Source organism: Ambystoma mexicanum, chromosome 4q, assembly GCF_040938575.1.
Source record: "Ambystoma mexicanum isolate Mex_15411 chromosome 4q, UKY_AmexF1_1, whole genome shotgun sequence".
NCBI classification, from domain to species: Eukaryota; Metazoa; Chordata; class Amphibia; order Caudata; family Ambystomatidae; genus Ambystoma; species Ambystoma mexicanum.
In genome coordinates, this window is record NC_090928.1 from 1,242,564,098 (window position 1) to 1,242,590,881 (window position 26,784).

At 47.6% G+C, this 26,784-nt stretch overlaps 1 protein-coding gene across 4 annotated transcripts in view; it reads left to right on the forward strand.

The window, feature by feature from the left end:
- POLR1C (RNA polymerase I and III subunit C) overlaps positions 1-26,089 on the forward strand; it is a 128,881-nt gene extending 102,792 nt beyond the window's left edge. For 3 of the 4 annotated variants that reach the window (XM_069608817.1, XM_069608818.1, XM_069608820.1), the window contains 2 exons: positions 24,594-24,710; positions 25,343-26,089. In XM_069608817.1, the coding sequence (XP_069464918.1) occupies positions 24,594-24,710; positions 25,343-25,461 (236 nt within the window). In that variant the 3' untranslated portion in view covers positions 25,462-26,089. Of the gene's footprint in view, positions 1-24,387; positions 24,467-24,593; positions 24,711-25,342 lie in introns of all 4 variants that reach the window. The other variant, XR_011268241.1, reaches the window with a different exon arrangement.
- The last annotated feature ends 695 nt before the right edge of the window (positions 26,090-26,784 follow it).

A 26,784-nucleotide genomic window follows, 5' to 3' on the forward strand; every position in this document is an offset into this window, starting at 1 on the left:
ATCTTGGGTCTGTCACCTGCCTCCTCATTAGATGCGAGGGGGGAGGGAAAAACGCTGGAGGTACAAGCAGACTAGTGCTGTGTGATGCTTGTGCACAGAGTTTGAACTTGGACAAAAAAGGTGCCGCCAACCGTGGGTCGGTCCTCCCTGAAAGTATACCATCGATTTGTTGATGTTCCAGTAGCTGACTGGCCACTATACCAAGTTCCCCCGTCAAGCCAATTGCGTATCTCTGCCCTCCGGTTTTATGCCACTTTCAAGCATAGCGGATGGAAAATACAAAGGGGAAACTAATTGTTGTAAATCGGCCTGCAGCCATGTGCAGGCTCTGTTCAGAATTTCTTCTTCCTATTAACGTCCCATTTCTTAATAAATGTCTTTTTATAGAGCGCACACCAAAGACTGAACAGTCGTTGCCTCGCTTAGACACATCACCTCTGAGCCTCAGTTTTTCTAGACTAAACTCAAATGATAGAATGCAATGGTTGGTCAGTGGAGGAGATTCTCTAGGCCAGAGTTGCCAAGAGATAATAAAAATTGCTGTGGCATCCTGGCCTCAAAGAAGGAAGTGAATAGCACCTATTTCTGCAAAATGCACAATAAGCACATTAGGGTAGGCTGGTTTTGAGGTTTCTTGACGATTCATTTTTGTGTTGAACTGTTGTGGGAGGGTTTTTAGAATTTGGAACCAAGAGAACTAGCTTTGAATCCTGGCTAACCCCACATTACCAAAACTGTTTGATATCCTGTGCAAATCCCCTCATCGCTCTGTGATGCAGACCACTTACCTGTCCAAGATGGAAGTGCTATACAAAAACAAAACAAAACTGGAGCATTCTGTCCTTCCTGAAAGTGTTTGAAGAGGGTGGTTGCAGTTTGTATTTTGGAGGTACACTTGACCCTTTTTTATTTATCCATAAACTCGCTTATTGAGAGCAAGATCTACATTCGGAACTTGAGAGTACTAAATAGGCATCGACAAGGGTTCCAATCTCTGTAAAGGCTGCTAGGTTTGGGCCACTGATTGCATGAAGCATAACAAAATATTGGATCATTATATTTTGGCCACTGTCCCTCTCCTCTTAGGTCACACATCTTCCATGATCCATCGGGGGAATAGTCCCACCTCCTACCCCACCCTTTTCATCGACTGCATGCACAGGATACACAAACATATTAAAAAGCTGTTGTGGCTGCCATTTGTATACCCGCCACTCCCGTTTAGCCTATCACTTGCCTAGCATCACTCCACCCCTGCCCAGCCCCCATTGCTCATTCCACACAATGTGAGTAGTTGGGTTGCAGTGCATTTTTTTTTTAGCTTACGTTTGCCACTGGTGTGGTTTCATGATGCTGGAATATCCAAATGGACACAACAGCCGAGAATCTAGCTTCTACCCTTGTTATAGCCTGGGTTGTATTTGGTGAATAGAAATGTCTTTCACTATTTCCTAAGCAAGAGGAACCGGGAGCAGATTTAGCAGGATCTCGCGTCTTGCTGGAGTTTTCCTCGCCAAGTTTTCAACTCTAGGCTTAAAGGTTGACAAACTAGGAAGAGCCTTTTCTCCTTTCCTGGATTTCAGAGATCGTTGCTGACTCAGTGGGCATATCTTGGGAACCAAATCCTGAACACCGCACCTGTTGGTAGGAGCAATTTTCTTAATTAGTTGTTTCGTGCTGTTGGAGCGGTTTGCCTCAAAACCACGTAGCTCTACCTCTGCTCATTGCTGGTTAACTTTCTTTCACGTCTCATCAGCATGTGGGTAACCTTCACTTGTGAGATATACTGTTGCGGCTTCAATCTTTCCTTGACACAAACCAGACTTTCATGTCTTTCACTAACTCACTGGGTGTGCACGTTCCTTTCTTGTCTCTGTGGCTTTGATTCACGAGACAGGGTTAATACCACAGGCTTGGCCTCGCCTCGCCAACTGTCGTTCACCCAGGAGGGTCACTGGCGTCCTTGAAACGCAATGCAGGTTTCTTCTTGTCTGCCATTTGCCTTTCTCCGTGCCACCTTCACGGTTTCTCTGGAGCAACAACCTTCTGCAGGGATCTTCAGGGTGTCCCTACCCTTCGCTCTAATCCCTTGATCGGTCGTCCTACTCCAGTAGGTTCGCCTTTCCCCCGGAAGTTCTGCTCCTTCTCGTGGTCCACCTCGCTCAGTGTCTCCATGTTTCGCCTTTTATCCGGGTGGGGGGAGATAATGGGTATCGGATGTATGTGATTTAAATTCAGTGCCTCGCTTTGCCTGACCTCATTAGCGGGACATGTCAAATAAGATATGTAAGGGTTAGCCTCTTTACTCTTTCACTCTCTTCCTCGGCCCTGGGTTTGTGTAGAAAAGGGGAAGGGGTGGGGGAGTTGGGAGAATTCTATAAAATGGGATCTGATCGGGCATGCCTTTGTGAACAATGGGCTGCATGATTGCTAAGAGGGCAATACTTCTCCAATGGAAAAAGAAATCTCCCCCCTCGGGGAAGGAGTGGCTTAAAGCACTGACTTTGGTGCAAGAGAATGAGGAACTCTATGCCCAGACCCGTCCGGCCTCGTCCAGTCCTAGAGATGCATGGGGCGGCTTCTGCTCCTACCTGGCCCGCGATGACCTGAATACTTGATTGTTTGTATCCCTACTGTGCTGTTGAATGTAGAGTTGTTGATTTCTATTGTGTATGGACATTGGTGGAGTGATGGTATACTCCCTGTTGCACCTGTAAGTTGCCAACTTAAATAAATCTTTTTTAAATAAATTATAGGATCGGGCATGAGTGCAGGGAAATACTGCATCTCACTATCTGTTGCCTCACCTCCATTCCATGAAGACCTCTCACCCAGGTGATCATCCCGCACTGGTCCACCCCCAGGGTCTGGATCTAAAAGCGATGGCCGTGCCCTGGCCACCTGAGAGAGGGAGATCCCCAGGGACTAGTAGGCGAGACACCCTTTGGTTTCTCAGACTTTATTTTTAATATTGTGGCTAACCTTGGGTAACATTATTATTCTTTTCCCTTGAAATGAACAAGGTATTTGTTTCTAAAATGTTATAATAATTCTTGCTAGCCTTTGGTTTTGGTCTAAAGTTCTTTCCTACCTTCATAGGCTGTGGGGTTTTATCAGGAGTGCATTTGCATGCATTCTAATATTATAGGCCTTGTTTTTTTTTATTTCCTCACTTGTAAAGTTTTTGGTTTCCATTTTTCTCTCATCACCAACCTATATTAGTTAGGTGCTGGCTTTGAGGTCTAGGACTTTCCCTATATACCAGGGATGGGCTGTGTCTTTAGGACACAATTTTGCATACCCATGAGCTACTTACCTGTTTGTTAACAAAAAATACATTTACCAAAATATAAACATTTTTTTAAATCGTGCTTCATGCAAGTGCAGGTGTGATGGTTCCCTTACTATCTCCACCCCATCTTGTTGGAATATTGACTGCCTACCTCTGGTAGTGGGCCCACAAATAAACATTGTGGTTAGGAGAGCCTTTTATAGACGTTACTATTTTTATAATATACTGGGATCGTTTTTAATACTGTATTTGCTAGCGATCTCTGTGAACCCATTTTATCTTGTGTCGGCCTATTACTAACTAAGAGTTGATCCTTGTGGTTCCATCCACGTTACTTGCCCTGGGAAATTTGTCTTCCCTATCTTGTCCGGTGTGTTAGCCCCCCATTACGGTCAGTGGCTGTAATGCCCTTCAAGAGGACAGTACAAAAACTGCCTTAACATTAGGGATAGGCAGAAAAAGGTAAGTGGACATTTTCCCCAGCCAGAAATATAGTCCAATAATTCCTACGGTGTGCACCAACGCTTTACATTAATGTGCTCTCCCGCCCCCCAGGACATAGAATTAAAATGAATGCAGATATTTGCGTGATGATACATTCTACCCATGGAGGGTAGGAAAAAGTTCTGAACCCAGGCCAAACTCTTCGAAGAATTGGTGAGACATTTTATCAACATTTACCTTAGTCATACATTTAAGGGACAAATATTTAGCGTCACCAAAATTGGCTACAATATTACAAATGCATTCACCATTGGAGAAATGCAGAGCAATGCAGCCAAGTCAAAGATCCTGGTGGAAGAAGGTGGGAAACAGCCCAGAAAATGGTTGACCATAGAGATCTTTCAAATAGGCAAAAACGTTGGAAAGTGTGATAAAACTCCTTCAACGGGTTAGCAGACCTACCGCCTCCAAGATCCAGAAACAAATCAGTGAGGGACCGAAGCAGGGGCTGCGCAGATCCTAAATACCACTGCACAGATGGGCTGGCCAAATCACTAAAGGGAGCAGAGGGTCAGAAGGACATTCAGGGTTGGTCAGTGGGACTTAGCCACCCCCCATAAGTAGTGAAAGAGGGAGCACAGGGACCTAATCAAACCTAAACCAATTGGAGGATGCCACTGTCGGATCACAGAGCCCACTGGGTCAGAACAACCGTTTTAAGGCCAGCTCGTAATTGCACCGAATAAAAGAAGCCCTAAAATTGACACCAAATGGCCTGAGAACAGGATTTTAATTAAAAAAAGAAAAATGGCTGGAAGGTTTTGAATTGATCATAACCACAGGCACAGCTCTGGGCAGCCCTCCAGACTGTAATTTTTCAGTCTGCTAAACAATTACAGAAAGGCAACAACCATATGCAAATCAGGCCTGGTCCTACCCCATAGGGGGCAGAGCTGCCCAAGCATCCCCAGACATGTTTTGGCCTGGCTGGGTGTCATTGGTGAGGAGTATCTTGGTTATCTAGGCCCGGCAGGCTCTGGACTCAAGTCTGCGCATCCCCTTCCCACTCGGGGTGACTGTAAGGAAGGCATGGCACAACAATATGACCGACACAAGTGACCACAGTTCAAGGGTGTTTATTGAACTTCAGAAAGGGTATGATAAACGCCTATCCAATCCTAAATCTACAGATGGGTGCAAGCTACCACCATCAAATAACGCAGTCCTAGTGGTGTCTTGTCAAACTAAAAGAGCCTATACTAAAAAAACCTATTGCCAAAATACAAATAGTGTGGGAAATAATGTTATGAAAAAGAAAGAAGTGTTCAAAATGTCAGGTTTTCAGGCCGCTGGCCTCCCTTGCCCACATTTTTAGCACAGGATCATGTGGTTCACTCGAGCGTATCGGCCTCTGGCTTCATTAGCAAGAGGTTACAGTTCACTCATCGGCATCGGGGGCTCCGGAGCACAAGTCTCCTTGCTTCTCAAGTCTCTTCACTTCACAAGGGCCTGATGCAACCAAATGAACAACAAGTTCCTTTTCCTCTTCAGATTTTCACAAGTATTCCCATCGGGTGAGTCACTTTCCACCCCTGAAACTACCATGTAACATGTTAATGTTTCCCTTTCTTCAAGTAATGGCTGGTGGCAGTGGTTTACGTTTTACTACCATTGTGTGTACCATTGTGTGTTTTTACCACGGGCTGCGTTCGCAGCTGCAGTAAGGCACCCATGGGTGGCCATTTTGTCAAAATGGCCCGGTCTTCTTTTTTCGCCATTTCTTGTTGGAAAGGTCCTTCTTGAGATTTACCCTGTGTGCCAAACCAGGTTTGGTACCTTTGTTCGTTTTGTCACTGGTGGGATTCACGAGTGAAGCCCGCCTTTGGCTCCAGTATGTCTGGCAGGGGCAGGAAGTGAGGGAGGTGCCCGAAGCTCCATGTGCTTAATCCCCTTGGTTACAGGAATGCACCCAAAGGTGATTGGCCAGCTGGCTGTCCAGCAAAGACGGCCACCCTGCGGTGTGATTGACAGCTAGGCTGGAATGAATGGCAGAAACCTGCATAAAAGGCAAGGCTTTATGGCTTGGAAGGCAGAGTCGACCACTGGAGGAAGGAATCCGAAGAAGAACTTGGAGGAGACACCTGCTGGACCGTTGGTTTGCCCGGTGAAGCCTTGCTACTGTGCTGAAACTCTGAATTCGCCTCGACTAGAGAAGCCCTGCAAGGGCGACTTCTCCCCTTGAGCTGGTGGGACCAGTCCACTCCAAAGTGAACTCGTCTGGACATCCTCTCAGATCTGGCTGTACTTCCACAGAGTTGCAGCTGGAAATGAAGTGCCAGGGAGAGGAACACCAGATTGTGTGTGTTGCTTTTAAGTTGGCCAAGAGCTCCAGGAAGATCCTCCGGACTCCCAGGAAGCAGGACTGACCAAGCCTGAGCCACCTCAACAGAGTGCGGGACCCCAGATGCGAGGAAAGTCCAGAGTGGTATCCGAGAAAAGCAGTGTTTCTATTTGCTGTCTGACGCGAGGAGTTGAAACACTGAAGAACCGCTGAATCGAAGTTTGCCCATTGCTGCCGAAGACCTTCCCATTGCATAGCAGGAGTCCCCAGACGTCCTCCCTCTTGTCCCCACGACTGAGGCTCAGGAATAACAGGATCTGCAGAGCTGTACAGGAACAGAAGCCAGCTGGAACCATTTCTTCTAACCAAAGGTACTGTAAAGTCTAATAGAACTTACCTCTTGCTCTCAGTTGAGACCTGTCTGGGTTTCATTGCAGAGTTGCTAAAGCTTTGCCCCTCACAAGCCTCCCAGCTTGTGGCTCTTCAAGTGTTCTATGTTTAACAAACATTTCTTAAAACCTTGTGCAAGACTTTTTACCTACCTGCAAAAGATCTTCAGCTCCCCTTGACATTGTGCAATTAACATTGGCTGTCCTGGCTCCCTGAGAGACTCCTCTTTACCTCTGACTTTGTGCTTTGGCCTTTCCCCCAGGAAAGGGTTAATTTACTCTGCATTGGAAGGGTTTTAAAAAAAAGAAAGTACTTACCTGTTTATGAATTACTTGTTAACCTATGTTGTATTCCTCTATTCTATCTTTTACACCAAACTCAGTATTGCTCTGAATTTACCAGTGATAAATCAATGTCCACAGTGTCCTAGCTATTTGTCACCTGAGGGTGTAGGAATTGTCTGTGTGCCATCCCCAATGGGTATCCTCTGATTTAGAGAAACTAAGAGTGTGTATTTTAATTGGTTTATGGTCTTTGCATAGAAGGACAAATGCATCGAAAGACAAATGCATTGATGCAAATCCATCGACTGGAAATCCATCGAGATGATATCTTTTACATGAAAAAGAACATTTCCATCGAAACTTGTCCATCGAATATAGGGATGGACAAGTTTCAATGGATATGTGCTTTTAAATGTAAAAGATAGCATTTTGATGCTTTTATTTCCCACGTTAAAACATTACATGGAGCTGTCCAGTGCTGAATTTTCAGCACTGGCCAGCTCCTTGTAACGTTTTAATGTTTATTGTATATTTGGGGTGGGGGGGGTCACCCAACACCAACGCCCAGCCCCTTAACCCAACCTGAACTGTAACCCTTGCCCTAACCCTAAATCTAACCCTTGCCCTAACCCCAATTCTAACCCTTGCCCTAACCCCAATCCTAATTCTAACCCTTGCCCTAATCCTAACCCTTGCCCTAACCCTAATTCCAAACCCTTGCCCGAACCCGAATTCCAACCCCTTGCCCTAACCTTAACCCCATTTATAACCCTTGCCCTAACCCTAAAATCCATCGAAATCCATCGAATTTCATTCAATGAAAATGCATTTCGATAGAAAGTATTTTCGATTAATAAAATTCGATAGTGGTGGAGGCCACCAGGGGGCGTAGGCAAAATGGTTGCCTGAGCCTGTAGCTCCGACACATGCCCCGGGAAACTTATGGAGATAACTTGGAGATCGGGTACCATTCTGCAGGAAACACAGAAGCACACATTGACTCAACGATTACCCTCCTAAGGGCGAAACTTGGGGTTCCTGGGTGCCCCCTGCCCAAAGCTGCGAAGCTGCGCCATTGGACCCACTCCTCCCCCTGCAGGGCGTCCCGGGCTGCGCTGTGTTCACGGCCCCGCTGATTGTAGGGGAGCTTGCAGGGATCGTGGGGCTCCTGGGGCCGCTCTGGAGGAGGAAGCGGACCCTCCATGTGAGCGGCCACGAAGGGCAGCTCCATTGAAGGCAGCGAGCGAAGACCAAGACGAAAGAAGAGCCTACCAGGAACCGCCACTGGTACTCTAAGTGAGAGGCGTCCCGACGGCAGAGACGGTGGAGGAGGGCCTTGGAGCGGCGCGCCGTGGAATCCACTGGCTGGTGCCCCTGGAGCTGAGGAGGGGGAGACCAGCCCGAGGTGCATTGAGGAACTGCCGTATCTGACACCAGACCCCAGGTGAGCCGAACCACAACATGCACGCATCCCCTGGCGGACAGTGGCTCCCCCCTGTTCCCTGGGGGTCCTTCAGGGGCGGTGGACAACGAAGAGGAACCACCCTCTCCTAATATAAGGAATTAACAACCTGACATCCCTCGGATTCCACACCAGAGACACGGGGACAAGCTGACGCTCTTCCCCCCCCGCAGTCCCCTTACTTAGCCCAGACTGAACCCAAGGAGGCATCAAGTTGTGGGAGCCCACAGGACAGCTGATCCACATGGAGACAGCGCAAAGAGGCACAAACTGGGTTGGAGGGCCCTCCCGTGATCGCAACACAGGGGGCTTCCCTGCACTGCGCAGCCATCAGCTTGCTAGTCGGACGCATTGAAGAAATCGGGTGCACCCTCGCCCATACACTGGGCCCTGGTAGCCGCTAAGAGGCCCACGGAGGGCCAAAAATATTGGTACGACATACGTGGAGGCAAGAATTGACCCCAGTAGGGGGTCCCCCCGGACTGCTCCACACAGGTGGGGAGTACTAGAGGACCCCCCACCACTTGACCCAAGGTGAGACCATGAGTCTGAGATGCTCTGAGGGGCTACCCCGCAGAGAAAGTGGTGTGCAGTAGACAAAGTGGTGCATATTGAGAGGTCTGGAGAGAGTGGGTTCAGGATCCTGGAATTTAGGGAGGGCTTGGACATTGGTGGAACATACGAGGTGTATCTGAAGCACCCGCAACCGGAGACGCAGAGATGGACCCCGGATCCAATACACCACAGCCAGACATGGCTACCATGCAGAGTAACATTCAGATGATCTTGGACGAGCTACGGGGAATGAGGACAGACATGGGAACAAAGTTGGCAGACCTCACGGCCAAGGTAGCCTCCTTGGAGGAACGGGTTGAGGGGGTCGAGAATAATCAGTTGGCCACCGATCTTCTGGAGACACAGATAGAGACAAGGCTCTCTGAAATGCAACGCCGCGAGGTGGAGCTCCGCCTAAAGTGGATGATATGGAAAATAGAGAAAGGAGAAACAACCTCCGAGTTTTTGGTTTGGCAGAGACAGAGGTCGAGACCCAGATGGCTTTGGAAGATAAGATCCAGGACATCATTCGGATTGTCTTGGTTACAGACTCTGGGGAATCAGTGGTGATCGACTGAGTGCACTGGGTGGGGGGAGGGGCCCCCCGCTCGGTCCTAGCGAGATTGCACTACTTCCGAGACAAGGCCAGGATTTTGGAAAAGGCAAGACACCTCAGGGAGATACAATACGCCTACTCCAACTCCAAGGTGGCCATCTTTCAAGATCTCTCGGGCCTCACCCTGCAGATGAGAAGGAAATGTGGCGCCATTACCAGATGGTTGCAAGACAAAGGGGTCCGCTACCGATGGGGACATCCATTTTATGTGGCCTTCGAATGGCAAGGAGAACGGTATCCGCTTACCACGGAGGACATCCAGAGGTATCCGCTTCCCGGAGTTTCGGGGGACCGCATGGAGGTACCGAATCCCCCCCTGACCATGCCCCTAGGGGACGGGACCGCCCAGGTGGCAAACATAAGGTGAAAGGGTCCTGGAAATTTATGAAAACTATGCATCCTCCATCGGATGAGAGAGGACCCATATAAGGTCCTTCTAGGACGAGATTTAGTGAATTAGTAATTTTCCTACAAGTTTGTTGAAGAACCACGTTGGAGTTTGGAATCATATGAACCAGTTGGTCTCTTTTGAGATTGCTGGGTTTCCTTTTTTCTTTCTTCTTTAATACAGCATTGCGCAGCCTACCTCTCGAAATGAGACACGGGGGGTGTGGGCCCTACGAACCTGAGTGACCAACCCCACAACTAGGCCTCGTGTGGAACAAAGAACCTCATGGAGATCGTAGATCGTTGCCCCCGTATAGGCTACGGGGGGTACTCCTTTAACAGGCACTTGATGGCACAAAGATGGGTGCCTTTATTGAGTTGTGATGTTAACAAGTTGGTGATTTTAGGGTAGCAGAAATGGGTCTTCCCATTAGGTTGACCCGGGGCAGTGTAAATTAGCCCCTGATGGTTCGCCGACCATGTCCAGTACTACTGGTAGGCGGAGGTGAACGTCTCAATGGTGGGGAGGGGGGCGGCGGTGAACAAGTTGGAAATACAAGAAGGATTTGAGGGTATGAAGGGGGGGAAGAGGGGAGGAACAGGGGTACACCACGCCATGCAACGGTGAGTCAAACAAAAAGGGGGGAGCTGGGGGAAACACAAATGGTTCTTAAGGTACATGGATATTGACAACCATGGTTGAAGGTCGGATTGGGACGCTCAACGTTAAGGGCCTAAACTCACAGAATAAGCGCTCTCTCACAAGCAACATGTTTCGCAAACAAAAATTGCTAGTCCTCTTCTTGCAGGAAACACACTACAGGAGAGGGGCCGAGTCAACGATAAGAGGGAAGGAGATGGCTAGGGACTTCTGGGCCTCTCACAAATCATCCAAGAAGGAGTGAGTGGGTTTCCTCCTCAGAAAGTCGATGCACCTTACTGAGTTAGAGATAAAACGGGGCTTTGGAGGCTGATTTCTTGAGATCGGGGGGCGGGGGGGTGGGGGGAATCGAGGGGCTTTCCCAGGGCAAGCGAGTCACACTGGCCACCCTGTATGTACCCAGTGTCAGCCAATTCCACTTTATCCGTAAGATATTTATGCTCCTGGATGAATGGACGGAAGGGGAGATGATCCTGGGCGGAGACTTTAACCTTATCACGGACCCCCGGTTAGACTGGTGGTCGGGAAAAGGGGCTGGGTCCAGGGAACCCACGAAGGACAATCTCACCATGAGGGATCTCCTACAAGAATACTACTGGGTAGACCTATGGAGGAAATCTTGGCTTGCTCCTGGGGGATATACATTCTTTTCTCCCCCACACCAAACATATACGAGAATTGACTTACTATTGGTCTCGGAGGAGGGAGGGGGGGAGATTGGGACCCCGTCAGTCGAGACGGTCAACTAGTCGGACCACAAGCTCCTGGTGATGGACTGGCGACTGCGAGGCACCCCGAAGTCATATAGATGGCGCTGTAACAATACCCTCTTGAGAGATCAGGTGTTCAAAGATTTCCTACGGAAAGAAATGGAAGCCTATTTTGATATAAATGATACAGGAGAACTGCCAATGGTTACAGATTGGGAGTCTGCAAAGGCCACCTTTCGGAGTCTCCTCATCGCGGAGGGTTCAAGGAGGAAACTGGAGAGGGCATTAATAGAATCCAAACTCCGTGAGGATCTACGGGCCAAGAGGTTACAGCTCAATAAGGGGGGACGTAGACCGTGAAGCCATTTTGGGTGAAATTAGAGAGAAAAGACAAGCCCTACATACAGTTTTAATTGGAGAAGTGGTCCAAAAAATGAGATACATGAAACTAAGATATTACGAGACTGAGATATTACGAGAAAGGAGACCGGGTCGGGACCCTGCTGGCGCACAGGCTGAGGGGAAATAGAGCAGAGAGATGGGTTGGGGGCATCCGGGATGGGGCGGGTAATACGCAAACAGAAACTGAACATATAACTGAGTCCTTTGCGGAATTTTATAAGGAACTATATGCTAAACGGGAAGGTGAATCTCAAGATGAGATCCGAAGATACCTTGAAGACTATCCCCTTCCCAAGCTAACGGAATCGGAAAGGGAGGCCTTGGAAAGGGACATATCGGAGGAAGAGGTGGAGGGGGCTATCAAACGGTTGAAGGTGGGCAAAACCCCAGGGGGTGATGGATATACGGCCCACTTCTTTAAACAGTATCAATCAGTTCTGATACAACCCCTAACCAAACTATTTAATCAAATTAGGACCCCGGAAACCATCCCACCGACGTTCCTACAGGCTTTGATCACGGTGATACCAAAGCCGGGGAAAGATCTGGCCGAATGTGGTTCTTATAGACCCATCTCCCTCTTGAACGTTGACGCGAATATTTTTACCAGAATCTTAGCGACACGCCTGGAAAAATGTCTCCCCCGACTGGTCCATCCGGACCAAGGAGGTTTCGTGCTAAACCGGCATGGGGCTGACAGCATGCACAAAACCATACACGTATTGAGCTCCAGGGAATTCAGAACAGAGGGCGCCCTTCTCCTATCCCTGGATGCGGAGCAGGTGTTCGATAGGGTGAGTTGGTCCTTCATGGAGGGGGTTTTGTCGTCCCTAGGAATGGGACCAAAATGGCGGGGGGTGGATCTCCTCCCTCTATTCTAATCCATCAGCAAGGGTGGTGGTCAATGGGGGCGAATCGGTGACGTTTCCATTGGAGAGGGGCACGAGACAGGGGTGCCCCTTATCCCCTCTCATATACGCGTTAGTGATGGAACCCTGTACGATAGCAATTAGGGGGAACGAAAAAATTAAAGGTATTAAGATAGGGGACACATACAGTAAGTGTTTGCCGATGATGTGTTGCTATATCACGCCAACCCATCCCAATTGGTCCCCGAGGTACTGAATGGGTAAGGGAAAGTCGGTCGCGTTTGTGGCGGGGCATCTTGGTGCGGAAGAGACGCAATATGCTGGGGACCTCCCGTTCTCTAAACAGGCAGAGGGACTTTGTCACCTGGGGATCCACATACCACTTGACCTGGCCGATCTTTTTGTCAACTACCTGCCTCTGTGGTCAGCAATCAAGCGAGACATTGAGCGATGGGCAAAATCTGGCCTGTCATGGATGGCACGCCTTAATTCAATTAAAATGATGATCCTCCCTAAATTTTTGTAATTGTTCCAGATGCTCCCGACACAAGTACCTAGGCCATTCTTACTTGAAGTTAAACAGGCCCTCCTGTGTTACCTTTGGGCGGGAAAGTCCCATAGAATTGCCTACGACACACTGACTAGGCCCAAGGATGGGGGGGGGGTGAACTTCCCGGACTTAGATGCATATTATAAGGCAGCCCAACTATGAATCTTGGTCGATCACTTTGTGAGGGGCCCGAAGAAACAGTGGTTATCAATGGACAATGAGCTTTTCTCTCTGGTCATGCTTGACGAATGGTTGTGGGTTCCCAAAGCACGCATTCCGAGGAGGATCTTGAATCACCCATTGATGGGGGTACTATGGACCATATGGAAGGAGGGGGGCTACCTTAGATGGCTCACGACTTGGCCCTCGCCACTGAGTTGTATCTGGGCTCCCCCACTTATGGACGGAATTGACGGAACCGTCCCCACCCCTGTTTTTTTAAAATAAAAAATCACTTCTTTTACAATACTAAATTAAAAAAAACTAATATATAAAAAGAAATCTTTTTTTTCCTACTTTTAAAGGCTTATGAAAGATGCGGTTTGTTGGTGAAAAGGTCAAGGGTATTTCCCTCCTTGCAATCCTCTTCGGTCTTGCCGTCTTCCGCCTTGTATTAAAGTGCCATCTTAGAACGGCTGCTTCCTTGTTTGCTCTGCCTTGCTCAGTGTGCTTTCGTGCTGCGCCTTTTATCCGTGTGGGGAAGTGTGATGGAAGTCGGGTGTGTGCAATGAGCAATTCCCTGACCCTGCCTGACCATTGTAGTGACATGTCAGGTATACGGCTCGGGTGTTGGTCTGTTTTCCCTCGCAGTGGGTTGTCCATGAGAAAGTGTTTGTGTGGAAAAGGGGAGGCAGGGGTTGAGATCCTACGTATCCTACTGGGTAGGATAGGGTCAGGATGGTGCAGGGAAGGGGATATTGTGTCTCGCCGTCCGGTGTCCCACTTCCACTCCCCAAAGACCACCAAAGACCACCCCCATCCAGTTGATCCTCCCACACTGGTCCACCCCCAGGAACTGGATCCAAAAGCGATGGCCGTGTCCTGGCCACCTGGATGACAGATCCCCTGGGACTAGTGTGTCATACACCTTCAGGTTTCTCACATGAATAAAGCAAAACAAAAAGGTGATGGCTGGAAGGTTTTGAATGAATCCTAACCACAGGCACAGCTCTGGGCAATCCTCCAGACCATCATTTGGGTTGGTTGTGTTTCTGTGCAGAGGGGCCCTGGCCCAGCAGTTCGGGCAGGGCTGCTCCCGTTGGTGGCAGTACCTGACTATATGGCTGGATCCCTTTTGCAATGGCGCAGACAGGCAAAAAAATGATGTTGTGGAAGGTTGCCCAGAGCAGTGCCCGTGGTTCAGATTAATTCAAAACCTTCCCATTCATTTTTTGGTTTCAGATTTCACCATTGAAGAAACCAAAAGCGAAGTATATCTGCCACCAACCTACTCCCTAAAACCTGTGCAATGCTGGGTGATAGAATCACCCTAGGCCAAGAATGGGGAGCCTCTAAGGCTCCCATTCAGTGACGACATTATACTGTTTTCATTAAGTAAAGTCAAGAGGTGTTGGAATTTCAGGGGGACTTCAGGAGAAGTCCCTCAGGCCTCAAAAAGGAGCCCAGATCTTAAAGGGCCAGAGAATACCCCAAAATAGGAATTCTGCTTTAACAATTAGGCATGCCAAACGCCTGAAGCGTATAGGTAATTTTGGGCAGGAGGCACGTCTTCAGGGTGATGGTATTCGCACACAGGGCCAGGTTACGCTGCTCTCATATCGTAATAGCAAGCAAAATGTTTCCTAGTACCATCAATAGGTTACTGAATTATTAGAATGCTTATATAGATGTCCATTTCTCATCAAGGGAAACAACCTCTGTCCGGTCATCCTTTGCTTCGATAAGTTACTATATATATATATTTCTGATGTTTGTTAATCTGCTTAGAATCACATGCTGTGCATAGGTCTGACATCCAGTGGTCCCTGCGGAGTATTGCATTTTGTTTTTCGTAGTCGAAAAAGGGGACGTCGACAAGGCGTGTCTGTAACACTATCCCTATAGTGGCGTGCGTTGTACCCACAATCCCTCACGCGTCGAGGTCCCTCAGATTGTTTTTTTCCGCCCAGCTTCTGGTCGCCTTAAGCGGAGCTCCTAGAGAGACATTGCAAAATACTTACTACGGACCTCGGTCCTTAATTATACTTATTGATATTGTTAAAGATCCCTCCACTCGACGTTAGCTGTGAAGCTGTTTCTCAGCCGAGCAAGTTTTCGACGGAGGGGAAGAGACGGAGGGGATCCGTCGGCGCTCGAACACGTGGCCTGGCCTCGCCGGCCAACATACAGTAGGGAGAGTGGGGGTTCGAACTTTTATCTTCTCTTTGAGAATGTCTTTCTTTCTCCCCTATCTTTCCCTTGGGGTTGTTATCACCAGTTATTATTGCCTCAGCTATGGAGAGGACACCTTTAAGTTTTGCCCACGCTGTAGGGGCAAATACACTTGGAAGGATAAACACAAGCTCTGTAATCGTTGCTTGCCCCTCTATCATAAGGAGGACAGCTGCGCGGCCTGTAAGCTCTTGAAACCAAGAACCCTTAAAGAACGGAAAGTTAAGAGGTGGGCGGACTACGCTATGTCGAAGTCAGTTTCCTCACCCGCCGCTGCTGTTACAGAAAGTGACGAGGAGGGTGATAACTCGACGTCCGTTACGGAAGTCATTAACCCCCAGAAGGAGCGCTTGTGCTCCTCGACGTCCGACCCCCGGCCCCGACGGGCTCGGCTCACGCCCTGCTTATGGGGATGAACACCCCGGCGACAAGGACGCACATAGACCCCATGGGCCTAAGCACACAACCCACGGCTCTTCTTCGTCGATGACGAAGGATCCATCAGTGCCGAAGGGGACGCAGGGCTCTCCGGCGTCTACCTCAGACCGTAAGGGTCTCAAGCCCCACCCGCAAACGCAGCCGCGACCAGCGATTGGGCTTTCATCAAACACGGGCGCTACCTCAAAATCATCCGACGTAACGCTCCATAGAGCGGCCGTCGAGAAACAACGCGTAACGCAGGCAACGTCGACACCAGAGCCCTCTACTGACTAACTCGTTGTCGAGAGCCTGGTGAGAATTGTTTCCGAAGAGAAACGTAAGCGGACGACGAAACAGACGTCGAATACCGCACAAAAAACTATAGAAACGCCGAAAAAGCACAAGAGTAGCCAGGAACTGCCCCCTTCATCTAAGGGCACTTCTGAACTACCGGAGGGCTTTTCTGAGGGCGACGGAAACCTTTCTTCGACGTTGTGGGAGCGTTCTAAGCGTTTGGAAGGTGAAAACACTGATTTCCCCCCTCTAGACTATTCAGGGGTCCCCCATGAGACCCTTGAAAGACTCCTTTCTTGTATGGAGAAAATTGAAAGGTTTTTGGGAAGCCAAAACCCACCCACCCACACACAAAAGACCAAGAGAATGGCCCCAGGATGACCCTAGGGTCAAGATCCCTAGGCTGTTACCCCTTTCTACAGACATATATGACCTCACTGAAGAGGAGCAATACCTCCAGGAAGATGAGGAGGGTTTGTGTGGAGAGGAACAACATGAGGAAGAGGGGTTTGAAGAAGATCCTTACACTAGTGCAGGAGTTTTTGAAGAAGATACAGCTACCTCGCAGCCCTGGCAATCCCCATCAGTGCAGCCTTGGCAATCCCCATCAGTGCACTCAGACCCTGATGCCTTTCACCCTTCTCCTCCCAAGGATTCACCTATTGGAAACACCTCTCCCATAGATGACCAACCTTCACTTAATGCACTATTGCGCAAGGCAGCAGCACATTTTGAAATAGACACAGGGGAAACTCTTCCTGACATAGACTTTGTAGAAAAAGTTATTAAAGAAAAAGCCCCTGTTAGTCAGTCTATTCCGCTCCTGGCTTCTATAAAGAGAAGAATAACTCCTTCCCTTTCCAATCCTGCATTAGTCAGAGGGGTCAACCCTCGGATAGAAAAGCTCTTCAGCCCTTCGTCCTCTGACCCCTTGTACATCAGAGGACATTCTATTCCGGACTCCCTTGTAGTTACTAATACAAGAAAAAGAGCGGGGGTACCACTATCCACTAGTGAGGCACCACCTGACAAAGAGGGCAAGAAGCTCAATGCACTTGGGAAGAGAATCACGACCTCCGCAGCCTTCTCAACTAGGATTGCAAATAACAATTCCCTACTAGCTAGCTACGCAGATGCACAGTGGAGCAAGCTGCGCAGCGAAGCAGAGGACGCACCAGAACCCCTGCGTTCACGCCTGTTAGCTATCATCTCAGAGGGAACTCTTGTAAACCAGGGCATCGTAAAAAACTCCTTAGATGCCGCAGAGACGGCTGGCCGTTCCCTGGTTCAGGGAATACTTGTCAAACGCCATGTCTGGCTGCGCAATTCGGGATTTAAGCCGGAAACCCAGGCTTCCCTGATAAATAAGCCCACAGAACAAACACATCTGTTTGGGAAAGCAGTTGATGAGGCCCTAGAACATGCGAAGAAAGAGTTTGATACCATCAAGACTCTTGACCAAATTTCTAGGCCCCCTAACAGACGCGGCTATGGCAATAGACGCTCCTTTCGTGGCCAACGCCAGCAAAACCAACAGCAATTTTCCTCTGCTACCAACTGGCCCTCTAACCAGGGTAACAACCAGTTCAGTCAAAGAGGCCAACGCCGTGGCAAAGGAAGAGGTTGCGGCTCCAGCCTTAAAGGTTCCACGCCCAATACCAACAAATGACCCGAAGATTCGGGTCCCCTCCCATGCATCACCTCCTCCTTCCCACTCTCCCTCTCCTGCTAATACCTCAGTCGCTGAGATTGGTGGCCTGGGACCTTGTGTGCTTCTGAGTCCCGGCCTTCTGCCAAATCGCTCTGTCTTCCTCCCCATCCCAGCACTTGCCTTCGGGCACCCACTGCCTTGTGTTCTCACAGGCCTGCACGTACTGTTGGCAGGTGATCACTCTGTACCAAGCAATCTCTGCCAGGCACTTACTGTTGCACACAACTGACTCCTTGGCACTTCCCTCTGTAGATCTCCTAGCACTTTTCCCCTTCCCTGTCCCTTCTCTCTCCCTGCACTTGCACATTCTGAATGTTCACAAGACCTAGTAGGACCGCCTCTTTCCTGTTCATCAGTTTATATTATTTGCCTTTGTTCCCATGTTCCCTCTCCTTTGCTTTGAAACCCACTTTCTTTATGTATAAGCGCCGTACAAATGCAGAATATATAAAGAAATATTAAAACCTCAAGAAGTAAAGTAGGATCATCATTGGAATACTCAGAACCAAGAAAGTATAAGCAAGAGAAGTGTAAAGCTAGAAGTGCAAAGCACAAGGATAAGGCTGGATTAGACTACATGTCCAAAAACAGATCTCCAAAGGGATGAAATATTGTGAACTGTATAAAAAGGAAACAAATACAGAATAGATTTTATAAAGGTTGGATCACCGGTGTGCAGCCCCTCCTGCTGCAGCTTTGGTATACTCAGAGCTTTGAGCAGGGCTGCGATGTAGTGGCAGCATACACAGGAGCAGTATAGACACTGTCTCCAGCACCTCTGACATCATGATTTATCCCAACTGCCGGAAAGCGCTGCAACGGCAGGGGAGCGTGCCCCCCCCCTCACAAGAAGTAATTAAAATAAAATCTTCCCCTCTATGGACACTCTCCATGCATGAAATGGGAGTGTCATGCCATCTTAACCCTTCACAAGTACACCGCTGGGTACACGTAAAGCGGTTATACAGAAAATGCCAAGTTGGACATTGATGTTCTAGGACTTCCTTCCAAGTGACAATGTTGTTAAAGAGGATGTAGGAGTACTGAACGGCATCACCCATTGAATTAACTTCCCCAACTTAAAAGCAATAAATTCCCTTTTCCTGGGTGCTGCTAGCAGCAATAAGCAAAAGCTTATAGGATGTGTTAGTCATAAACTACCATCATTTAAAAGAAAATAATTTCTTTTCTTATGTGAGTATTGCTCACCCTAAAGGTATGGTGGGAGGGTAACTGGCACGGAGAAACCTTCATTTTCAAGCGCTACTCTAAAAACAAGTTGTCTGCATTCAATTGCATTTTACCTAAAAGAATCCTGATCCACGGTGTGCAGTGTGTGAAATCTGAAGGTACTCTCATCTACTCCCCAGGTATCTTCTGTTCAGGTGACCAGGCAAGGGTTTGGCTTTTGGATCCCGACCCTGGGAGTGGACAAGCGAGGGAGGATCACCTGGGTGGACGGTCCTTTGGGATTGGGGAGAGAGGACCTGAGGGCAAGACATGGTATCTCCCCTTTCCGAACAATGACCCATCTAACCCTTAATCAGCCTTTATGGGTTATATACAATCCCAACCCTTCCCCATTCATCACTACTTGGTATTGAGACAAAGAAAATGGGACTAGGAGTAATACAGACTACCTATATGAAACACCACTATAGTACTGGGTCGAAGAAGAGGGATCCTGATGACTACAGGGCTGAAGGTCAGGCATGTCACAGTAATTGGCCTAATTGGAATCGGGCAAACCAGGCGAGTGGATAACATCTGAAACCCCTTGATGGAGCACAGGGGTGTATAAAAAGTGGAGCACCAGCGAGACGCCGGGAAGGAGAGACACGCTGGGCCGGGAGAGAGCTGCCTTGTTGGAAATAGAGAGCAGCAGGAAGGCCTGCACAACCCGCAAGAAGCCAAAGGAGAATGGAACGCTGTGTTGAGGGAGCTGTGTCTCCAGGGAGCAGGTGAAGGCGGGATAAGGAAACCATGGAGAGTGTTGGTCCCTTCGCTGTGGCCAAACAGTGCTTGTTCCCTTGAATGGAAGTCCCAGTCCAGGGGTATCTGAGGGGCAGCCATTAAGACCCTGGCTTCCACTATAAGAAATCATCTCAACGAGCAACATAAAGAAAAGTGCTGCGACCAGTGTCTTTCAAAGAATGCGAAATACCTGGTGCATGTATAAAAGTTGCTGAGTTACACTGCATCGTAGTGGCCGCGTGCTATCGGCACGTTCTCAATAGCCTCCGGAACGAATTGAAATGAATGCAATGTTAGAAGTGGACTTCGTAGAAACAATATATCAGAGTCGTCATGTCTGAAGGAATTATACATGTTCAAAAGTCTCTGATCAATCAAGGATACTAAGAAAGTCATATGAACTGTTACTGCTGTGAACAAGCAGCTGAGGGGAGCCAGTGAAGTGTGAGTAAAACGCAGACAGCGTAAAAGTAAGCTGAATAAGAGGAAATGAAGGCTGTAAATGAAAGCTAATCAAGTGGAATTTAGAGAAGAGCACCAAGGAAGGGCCAAGAAAGAGAAACCATTCATCTATGAACTTGTGAGCTTCCGAGTTGGTTGTGAACTGACGAACCAATCTAGGTCAAGTTGACAGAAAGCTAGGGCAAAGGTATCTCGTTGCGTGACCTGTACTGGGTGGGTCATGCGGCCTGTCAACTGTGCCTAGACCATGAAGCCCCAACAACTTCAGAGGAATTGTAAACGCAAACCTAAAATAAGATGAAGCTGAACATTGTGAGGTTGTTTTGTGAACCAGTGCTTAAAGCTCGGGGAAGGGAACCCTGAGCTCCTTTTGAACTTTGTATACTAAAACCAAGTGTGCTTGAAACTTGGGGAAGAGAAACCGAAGTCCTGACGGAACATTTGAAACCCATCATTGATGGCTCAGTATCCTGAACTTGGGGGAGGGAGTTGGAGGCTACTCCAGACTTTGTGTTGAACACTATTGAGTTAGAATAACCACACATTACATTTTTGAATTGGGCGTGAGGGCAAGCATTGGTTTTGACACAGACCGACTTGTGACTTGGACTTGCGGACATTGACTTTCCTTAGTTTCTTTAGCTAGGGAAATCCCCAACATAGCTATAGGGCAAGTTAGGCATTACACCCATCCTGATACGGTCTACTGTTGAATTCATAATCTGTTGTCTGTGTCATCTCTTGATACCATGCCTGTCTCACAGCATACACATGCTAAAATTCGACAAGTCTGATAAATTATACAAATGTTGACCCTTAGCAATGTCATGTCCACAAACTGGCAAATGTATCCCATCTTATAATAAACTCTACTGCTGTTTTGGAGGAGTTCAAAATTCCCTCTCTTAATTTTGGCTTTCTTTCACTCTTTGAGCAGATAAATATTCAGTAAATCGGAATTGATGTTTCATGAAAGTATATTGCCATGGGGTACCTTTAAACCTTTGTAGCTTGAGCATGTTCTTGAATTCAAGGTTTAACCCTTTGAATTGTACTGCCTGCATAGCATGTGCCACAGGGGCACAGTACAATAAACCCAGTAATCTCTGTTGCAATTAAGGAATCATTCAATGCAAATGTTTCAGTCTCTTTCATCACGGATCACTTGTAAACACAGTCCATGTTGGAGAACAGACATTCATACCATCAGTTTCTACACACACAAAAATCACCATCATTGAACCGCTATGTTTTCTGTGCCTTGCAGGGCATAGCTTCCATAGATTACCCATAGTCAGATTCTGCCTTGCCTTGTTGTTTGCATGAATACAGCCTTTTCTGTGACCCTGCATAATCGCTTTCTAGTGTGTGATTGAAAGTGCCTCTTGTTGGTGTCTGGGAGAATTTTCATTTTTGTGCTAATGTCCTCCCCCCTTAGAGACCCCCAGCTCTTTTACTAGATTTAAGACATTTTAATTTTAACCCTGGAGTGAGCGAGACCTTCTTCTCACTCTCTCGTTTTTTTTACCTGATTTGGATTCTGGGTTTTCACTCTTTTTGGCGTCTGACAAACTCTGTATGCATCTACCTTTTGTATGGTGACATACTGCATCGTCAGTGCAGTGTCGCAGAGAAATCCTTTTAGATTTCTCATAAGGTTTAAATACATTTTGTTGTGTGAACTACCGTTCCCAACAATAGTAAAGTGAAATTGACTTTACTTACCTTTTCTCTTTTGTAGGTTTAGCACACCCCATTTTATGGGAATTGCTGGGGGGTTACCTAGTAGCCCCTTAGCCTACATTCTCCTGTAACATTTTTATGTTACCCTCACTACTTTAAATGGCCGGTGGCAGTGGTTTTATTTTCCTACCATTGGGCTTTTCGGCCGCAGGCTGAACCCTCAGCTGCAGTGTAGCACCCACGGGTGACCATTTTGTCATAATGGCCCCTGTTTACTTTTTTCGTCATTTTCTGTTTGTGAGGTCTTTCTTGGGTTTTACTTCGTGTTTCGAAACATAGTTGAGCCCTTTGTTCATTTTGCCTTTGGCAGGCTTCAGTCCTGAAACCCGCCTCTGGCTCCAAAGTGTCTGGAAACGCAGGACGTGAGGGAGGTTCCCGAAACTCCCCTGTCCTTTGTCTCTAGGAATGACTGAATGCAACCAGTCCTGATTGGCTGGCTGTCCTTTCAAGACAGCCACCCTCCTGTATGATTGACAGCCTAGGCTGTGCATGAATGGGAGAAACCTGCTTAAAAGATGAGGGCTTTGGGACTAGTCAGTCGACCACTGGGAGAAACAACGGACAAACTGTGAACGAAGCTTGCTGCATCCTCCTGGACCTTTGAATTGCCCGGTGAAGCCCTGCTGCTGTGCTGAACTCCTTTTTCTAATCAACAAGAGAAGCTCCGGAAGGAACGACGACTTCTTCCCTTGGGTTGGTGGGACCACCTAACCCCTAGACAAACTCCACTGGACCATATTCCCCGACTGGCCGTACTACTTTGCTGCTGCAGGAACCGAGTGCCAGGGGTTGAGAATCTGTAGTCAAGTGAACGTCTGAAATCCAGCCAGAAGCTTCAGATGTCTCCTGAGGACCCTTCAGAAGCAGGACGACCAGAGCTCAAGTCCCCTCGCCAGAGTGCAGGGCTCGGCGTGAAGGAATCCCAACCGTTATCAGAGATCTGCAGTGGTGCTGCTTACCGTGCGCTGAAACCGCGAAGTGACGCTGATCCGAAAAGAGCCCGTAGCTGCTGACGACCTCCAAATTGCTGGTGCAGGAGTCCTTCTGACATCCTCCCTCTTGTCCCCACGACTGAGGCTCAAGAACCCAGGATCTGCATCGCTGCGATAGGACAGAATCCAGCTGGAACATGCTTCTTCAAACCAGAGGTACTGTTTCGACTTGGGGTACTTACCTCCTCGTCTCCTTAGCTGTGCTCTTCTCAGTTGAGATTTGCATCTGCTACTTTGAAGTGGATTCCAACTCTGCTTTTCACAAGTGTAACAGCTTGTGACCCTACAAGTGATTTCTACAAAACTCTCTAACTTTGTGCAAGACTTTTATTATCTAAGTGCCTCTGCTCCATAGACTGTGCTCCAATTGACTTGGGCTGTCCTGGCTCCCTGTAGACTCTTCTAGCCCATTGACTTTGATATTTCTATCCCTCATAAGTGGTAACTTGTTTTAGACTGTAAATACTGGGAAAGGTTTTGTCTAGACTTCATTGGAATATTTAAGTATACTTGCATGCCCTGAGAACCTGTTTAACCTTTTAACTGTTTTCCTTTATACAACCTCAGAATCTGCAAAGTATAGCTAGTGATATATAAATGCCATTACTGTCCTTGTGAATGAAGTCACCTCCGGGTGTAGGAATTGTGTAATAAGCATATCAAGAGGACCCACTAACTGATGCTGATTCAGAAAAGTATTTTTAAAGTATATTTGATTTACATATCTTGCCATTTTTAAAGAACGCTTATTTAAAAATTGATGTTAAATAAATAACTATAACTGAAACCTTGAGTGTGAGTGTTACTTGGCTATGTGGATTTGCGAATTTCATTGCTACAGCTCTACAGCTCACATTTACCCCTCTTGAGCTAGGCCTGGCTGCTCAGTCAATCTACCAACTTGTGTAGTACAGACCTATACCAAAAGGTGGGTTACCTAATATCAAGCAGGTAAGTTTTGTGTACACTGTGTTACTAAACCAATTCTCACCCAACACTGACCTTGCCAAGAAGGCCATCTTTCAGCTTCACCTCCTCATAGGCATTCTCCCCTTCCTCACCTTCCACCAGAGCTCTGGTCCTCTCTTGGCTGGACTAATGCAACAGCCTTGTTAGGGAGAAGTTTCAATTTAGTGCTAAAATTCTCTCACCTTAGTGACCCCAGCTCTATTGCTGAACTTTGGGACTTTGTACTGTCCTTGTGCATGAAGTCACCCCGGGGTGTTGGAAGTGTATAAAAAGTATATCCAAAGAGAATCCACTGACTTGTGCTGATTCTGGGAAAGTATTTTTAAAGCATATTTGATTGTTACATACCTTGCCCTTTGTAAAGAACACTTATTTAAGAACTTATGTTAAATAAGGTTTCAGTTATAATAAATTTTTTAAGTATAAGTTTTACTTGGTTACTTATATTTGCTAATTTCCTTGCTACAGCTCACATTTACCCCTCTTGTGATATGCCTGGCTGCTCAGTCACACTACCAACTTGTGTAGTACAGACCTATGCCAAAAGGTGGGTTACCTAATACCAAGCAGATCAGTGTTGTGTAGTCTTGCACAGTGATACTGCACCAATTCTTAGCGAACAGTTGGGAATGCTCTTCGAATGTTAATATATCAAACCCTATTTTCACACTTAGGGAAGACTGTGGCAAGAGTGGCGAATTCACGAATGGACACTGGCAGTCGTGAGATTTTCCGGCATGAGGAGTTTAAAAACCTGGTCCGCATGGCACGAGTTCGAGATCATTACATCTGTGAGTTTGGGGTATTGTTTCCCTGAGCATCTAATGTTGAGTTTCTGGGCTGCTATGTTGATTAAAACCACAGATGGCAGAATAGAATGGGGGAGGGGGCGTGGAGGACTCTCCTTCGATCCAGCTGTGCCGTTTGCCAGGATATGCTATAGTGGGAGGGGAGAAATTACTGACGCCTGTGCTCTTGGCAGGCCTTTTGATGTTCCTTTGCCAATTCCCAAAATGCACAGTCATTGTTTTTTCTCCATCCCATGGTAAGATTGTGTCCACGCTATCCCTGCAACTCCATGATGTTAACCATCTTGCTTCTGTCTGCACCCACGCACAAAGCTTCCTCTAATCCTCAGAGCTCTATTCATTCGACTGTGGAAAGGATACAGGTATTTGTGTCCTCTTTGGGGAAATGGGCTTCTTCTTTTGGTCTTTTACTCCTTCTGCCCCTCACTGGGAGAGGGGACCCATACACCCCCATTGCAGTGATTTGTTTGGGAGCCGTTGAATGACACTAGTATTGGCCCTGGTTCTTTGGTGGTGGGATATTCAATATGTGATTTAAGTTGCCATCCATTATGAAGAGTACTTTTGCAGTCCATCGAACTGATAACCGTTTTTTTTGTGCGTTTTGTCTGCAGTCTCTGTAGAGTCCACGGGTGTGCTGCCTCCTGATGTCCTTGTGTGTGAAGCCATCAAGGTCTTGATGGGGAAAAGTCGACGATTCTTGGACGAGTTAGACAACACCCAGATGGAATGAATATCTTCCAGCAGCTGCAAGAAATTTGTAAAAAAGACTGAGGATCTCCTAAGTGCCTCAGAGTAGGGGTAGCCAGATGGGCTGGTGTTCTTCCAAGGCTTGTATGAGGCCGGACCCAAGCTGGCATGTTCTCAGTGGGCATGAAGCACTACACAGACCGATTTCTGTGTAGGGACTGTTACATTTGCCCAAGATCGACACTGGATTGCAAAGGATCCAGTTATTCCCCACTTGATTCTGCGCCGCAGTGTTTTTCAGCTGATAGTTGTGGTCTGGCTGAGCTGTGCCCACCTCTTGTATAAATCGCATACTGAATTTTGAGATAAATTCACTAGACTTTAAAACCTGCTCTAGATTCACACTCGGGATGCCCTAGATGGTCCTATGGTCCTGTCCTGATTCTTTGGAAGGGGGATACCAAGGCTCTTTGGAGTATTCCTGTACAGTGATGGACACATAAACACCCACCCCCCTCCCCCCACCAAGGTACTGCATTCCACTCCTATGATATGTGAGGCTTCTGCTGCTGAGTCATGATCCTCATTCAGTCGGGCGTGGGGGTGTGGCCTTTTGTCCTGAATCTTTCATTGCTGCAGAAAATAAAAAACCCAACACAAGAAATCACAAATGTTTCAGTTGTATTATTTTATTGCACAGGGTAGCTATGCCACACCGTTCCAATCACATAACTTTCAGGATCTTTCTTTTAAAGCCTGAAAGGCAGGGGACTTTAAAACAAGTAGGTTTTATGTTTCTAATTGTTTTCACTGACAAGACACCCCGTCCGTGCTAGACCAGCAATAGAAGCAGCACAGTGACAATGGTCTGAAGACCTCCTGCCTTGTTCCCCAAAACACTGCCTCTTCCACCCTATCCCCCACAGTGTACAGAAAAGGGGGGCTGCAGGGGTAAAATTTGTCCCAACTGAAGCAAGTCTGGTCATCGCTGAAGTGTTTGCCCCAGTAAGAAAATGTGATGTGGATCTTCTCCTTCCATTCTGGGAAGACGACTCTGTCATCCTGTGTGAACAATGCGCTAATTCAACTGCGCAAGCAGACGTCACTTTTCGGCGTAGTGTGGGAGAAACGGGGAAATTTAATAATAATAATTGATAATTGGCTAAAGCCAAGGAAACTCTGCGATATGCTTCCGACAAGTATGTTAGGCAGAAACCTGTGCAGTTCCCTTAAGGAACACTGCAAAAGATTTAGGACTACAGGTGTTAGCAGTAACCCCACTTTGTAGCAGTCTGTACCACCCAGGTTTACCTGGTAGCTGTGGCTGAGCAATCAGACTTCTCTCAAGAAGAGTTAGGCAGTATGC